Source organism: Sinocyclocheilus grahami, unplaced genomic scaffold, assembly GCF_001515645.1.
Source record: "Sinocyclocheilus grahami isolate Dianchi unplaced genomic scaffold, SAMN03320097.WGS_v1.1 scaffold140.1, whole genome shotgun sequence".
NCBI lineage: Eukaryota > Metazoa > Chordata > Actinopteri > Cypriniformes > Cyprinidae > Sinocyclocheilus > Sinocyclocheilus grahami.
Genome location: NW_015505319.1, coordinates 788100 through 792642, shown reverse-complemented (window position 1 = coordinate 792642; position 4543 = coordinate 788100). Strand labels below are relative to the sequence as shown.

The window sequence follows — 4543 nt, the reverse complement described above, 5'->3', positions numbered from 1 at the left end:
GAGCTGCTCCCCCCATCACTCCCACGTATTCCCCCGCCTGTGTGTGTGTGTGTGTGTGTGTGTGTGGATCAGCTGCTGTTTTTGTTAGTTAAAGGAGAAGGATGTCCGCAACAGATTAATTTTAACAGACGTCTGATTGCGTGCAACTTTCTGCCTCGTGATGATGGATTTTGTGTGTGTGTGTGTGTGTGTGTGTGTGTGCGTGTGTGCGTGTGTGCGTGCGTGTGTGTGTTTTCAGGTCATGTCTGATCTCTTGTCTATGAGTTTGACCGACAAAAATGACGTGGATAACATGCATTATATTTGTTAAATTAGTTTTTTATCAGTGTTGTCATTGTTAACTAAAACTATTAAAAAATAAAATAAAATGTAATTATTCAAAGAAAAACTTAAACCTAAAAAAACTTAATGAATATAGAAGTAATTAGAATATAGATAATTAGAAGTGGTTGCCTTGGCAACTAACTGAAATAAGTTGAAGTACTAAAATTGCTAAAACTGAAAATGTATTAATTAATTGAAGCTAAATAGAAATATAAATAATATACAATTACAAAATGATATATATATATATAATAAAAATTACAAAAGTGCATAACAAAATCACAGAAAACTATATAAAGCTAACTAGAAATATTAAAATATATATAAAACGAGAAAAGCACAAACAAAATTACTAAAATTGAAATATGAAAGTTAATTCAAAATATTAATAAATACTGTAATGTGTTTTCATTAACTGCAAAATGAGTAAAGAGTTAAGTTCAGATAAAGTCAATTAAGTTAAGATTAGTTTTTACTGAAATAAGTTGCAGTACTAAAATTACTAAAACAAATACTGAAATAAAAATAAATTAAAGCTATATAGAAAGTTTTTTTTTTTAAATAATGACAAAAACATGTAACAAAATTTACTAAAACTATTAAAATAGAAACTGAAAATATAAAAACATAAATACTGGACTAAATGAATTATTAATTCATTGTAAAGGGAGTAGAAGCTTAGATCAGTTCACAGTTATTCTGCGTATGTTTTTTGTGTTTTTTCTTCAGGTTTGTAAAAATATGTGTGTTGCAGGTCGTATGTATGCCGTTCTGTCCAAGCGAGAAGGACGAGTCCTACAAGAGGAGATGAAGGAAGGGACAGACATGTTCATTATTAAGGCTGTACTTCCTGTTGCTGAGAGTTTCGGATTCGCTGACGAGATCAGGAAGAGGACGAGTGGCCTGGCCAGCCCACAGCTAGTATTCAGCCACTGGGAGGTGAATAAATTATTGAATGGATGGATGGATGGATGAATGAATGAATGAACAAACAAATTATTGTGGTCGCACAAAGGTTGCACAATGATTCCTGTAGCTTTTATGTCTGGACTCCCCTGTCCAACTATAGACAATTTGACACTCATTATATAGATTTTTAAAACTATCAGAAATGGTCTCTTTTTCCACCTTAGTTGTCAGTATCTGCAAAATCCAGTATCCCTTGTCCTCTTTAATAATTAATGAATGAATTAATGAATAAACAAGTGTATGAATGTGTGAAAATGCAATGAATGATTAAGCAAATGAATGAGTATAAATGATGAAGGAATGAATAATGAACAAACAAATTAGTAAACAAATAACTGCAGCGATTGAACAATAAATGAATAAGTGAACGAATGAATAAATGTATGAATACTGAATGAATGTAATGAATCAGTGTGAATGAATGAACAAACAATATGCTTCATATTTCATCTGCCTTCTATTTTTGTGGAAATATTCTTTGATGAATAGAAAAAAAATCTATTTCAAGTGTCCTTGCTGAATAAAAGTATTAATCTTGCTGACACCAAACTTTTGAACAGTAGTGTATGAATGAACAAACAACAGCAAACTGAAGAATGGATGAGATGTTTCTCCTTTGCTCTTCGACTAGGTAAACGTGTGTTCAGTTATCTCACTGTCGGTCAATGCGTTCTTCTGAACACAGTGTTAGTTTACTGGACCAGACAGGACATACACCGCAAAGATACTGAACCCAGTGCCAGACATTCATATCCATACAGACGCCTGATAATATGTGATCATACGTGGCTAGAAAACTCTATGGGCAGGCCAATCTATCAGATCCAGTCATATTGATCTGCTGGCTGATGTCAGTACTGCTGATCTAGCAAAAGCGTGTTTACCTTGAGAGTGTGTGTGACTGTGAACCCAGAGAGCGCGCTGGATTGATCTGTGCATTACAGACATGAGGCAGAAACACGTACACGGTGTAGTGCTGGAGTAACTTCACATAAGCGCTTATTGTGATGCTCAACCATCAGTGTTGACTTGACATGACAATGACTGAAGCAAGTTAAGATAATGTAGAAAACAGGATGCAGAATTGTAATTTGAATTTTAGTAAATAGATTTTAAATTAATTGAAATTCAAATAAATTCATATAACTAATTGGATGGATGGATGGAATGAAAGATGGATTGATGGAATGATGGTTTGATAGATAGATAGATAGATAGATAGATAGATAGATAGATAGATAGATAGATAGATAGATAGATAGATAGATAGATAGATAGATAGATCGATCATGGATAGGTATGGGTGGACAGAAGGATGTATGGGTGGATTAACAGATATTGATGGATGGATGGATGGACGAACAGTTTGATGGAATGATAGATGATGAATGGCTGGATCGATATAGATGGATGAGTGGATGGATGGTTGAAACGATAGAACAATGGATGATGTATAGAGCGATAGATAGATAGATAGATAGATAGATAGATAGATAGATAGATAGATAGATAGATAGATAGATAGATAGATAGATAGATCGATCATGGATAGGTATGGGTGGACAGAAGGATGTATGGGTGGATTAACAGATATTGATGGATGGATGGATGGACGAACAGTTTGATGGAATGATAGATGATGAATGGCTGGATCGATATAGATGGATGGGTGGATGGATGGTTAAAACGATAGAACAATGGATAATGTATAGAGCGATAGATAGATAGATAGATAGATAGATAGATAGATAGATAGATAGATAGATAGATAGATAGATAGATAGATAGATAGATGGATGGACAGATTGATGGAACGATAGATGATGAATGGCTGGATAGATATAGATGGATGGATAGAATGAAGTATAGATGGATGAATGGTTGGTTGAAATGATGGATGGATGGATGGTTAAAATGGTAGAACGATGGATGATGGATGGATGGTTAAAACGATAGAACAATGGATAATGTATAGAGCGATAGATAGATAGATAGATAGATAGATAGATAGATAGATAGATAGATAGATAGATAGATAGATAGATAGATGGATGGACAGATTGATGGAACGATAGATGATGAATGGCTGGATAGATATAGATGGATGGATAGAATGAAGTATAGATGGATGAATGGTTGGTTGAAATGATGGATGGATGGTTAAAATGATAGATAGATAGATCGATCATGAATAGGTATGGGTGGACAAAAGGATGTATGGGTGGATTAACAGATATTGATGGATGGATGGATGGATGGATGGATGGATGGATGGACAGACGAACAGTTTGATGGAATGATAGATGATGAATGGCTGGATTGATATAGATGGATGGGTGGATGGATGGATGGATGGTTAAAACGATAGAATGATGGATAATGTATAGAGCGATAGATGGATGGATGGATGGATGGACAGATTGATGGATCGATAGATGATGAATGGCTGGATAGATATAGATGGATGGATAGAATGAAGTATAGATGGATGAATGGTTGGTTGAAATGATGGATGGATGGATGGTTAAAACGATAGAACGATGGATAATGGATAGATAGATAGATGGATGGACAGATTGATGGAACGATAGATGATGAATGGCTGGATAGATATAGATGGATGGATAGAATGAAGTATAGATGGATGAATGGTTGGTTGAAATGATGGATGGATGGATGGTTAAAATGGTAGAACGATGGATGATGGATGGATGGTTAAAACGATAGAACGATGGATAATGGATAGATAGATAGATGGATGGACAGATTGATGGAACGATAGATGATGAATGGCTGGATAGATATAGATGGATGGATAGAATGAAGTATAGATGGATGAATGGTTGGTTGAAATGATGGATGGATGGATGGATGGATGGTTAAAATGATAGAATGATAGAACGATAGATAGATAGATAGATAGATAGATAGATAGATAGATAGATAGATAGATAGATAGATAGATAGATAGATAGATAGAACAGTAAGTGGATGGATAGAGAGATGTTGCTAATAGTGTAAGCTGAATGAGTGATTCAAGTGTTATTCTTTGTAAATCTTCACTGATCCTTTAACTCAGTGGAGGGGAGGCATTCGGTCGTGCGTATTTTTAGCAGATTGTTCCTGACGTGGGAGTTCACTGTGAGTTAGTAGATGCTGTGTGGGGGGGGGGGGGGGGTTGGGGGGGGGGTGGGGGGGAAAAGGGTGTGTGTGTGTGTGTGTGTGTGTGTGTGTGAGAGTGAGTGTGTGT

The 4543-nt window shown here is 35.4% G+C and overlaps 1 protein-coding gene across 2 annotated transcripts in view; it reads left to right on the top strand.

Moving 5' to 3' along the window:
* efl1 (elongation factor like GTPase 1) overlaps nucleotides 1-4543 on the top strand; it is a 122348-nt gene that overhangs the window by 110710 nt on the left and 7095 nt on the right. For both annotated transcript variants that reach the window (XM_016280409.1, XM_016280408.1), the window contains exon 19: nucleotides 1079-1263. In XM_016280409.1, the coding sequence (XP_016135895.1) occupies nucleotides 1079-1263 (185 nt within the window). The remainder of the gene's footprint in view (nucleotides 1-1078; nucleotides 1264-4543) is intronic.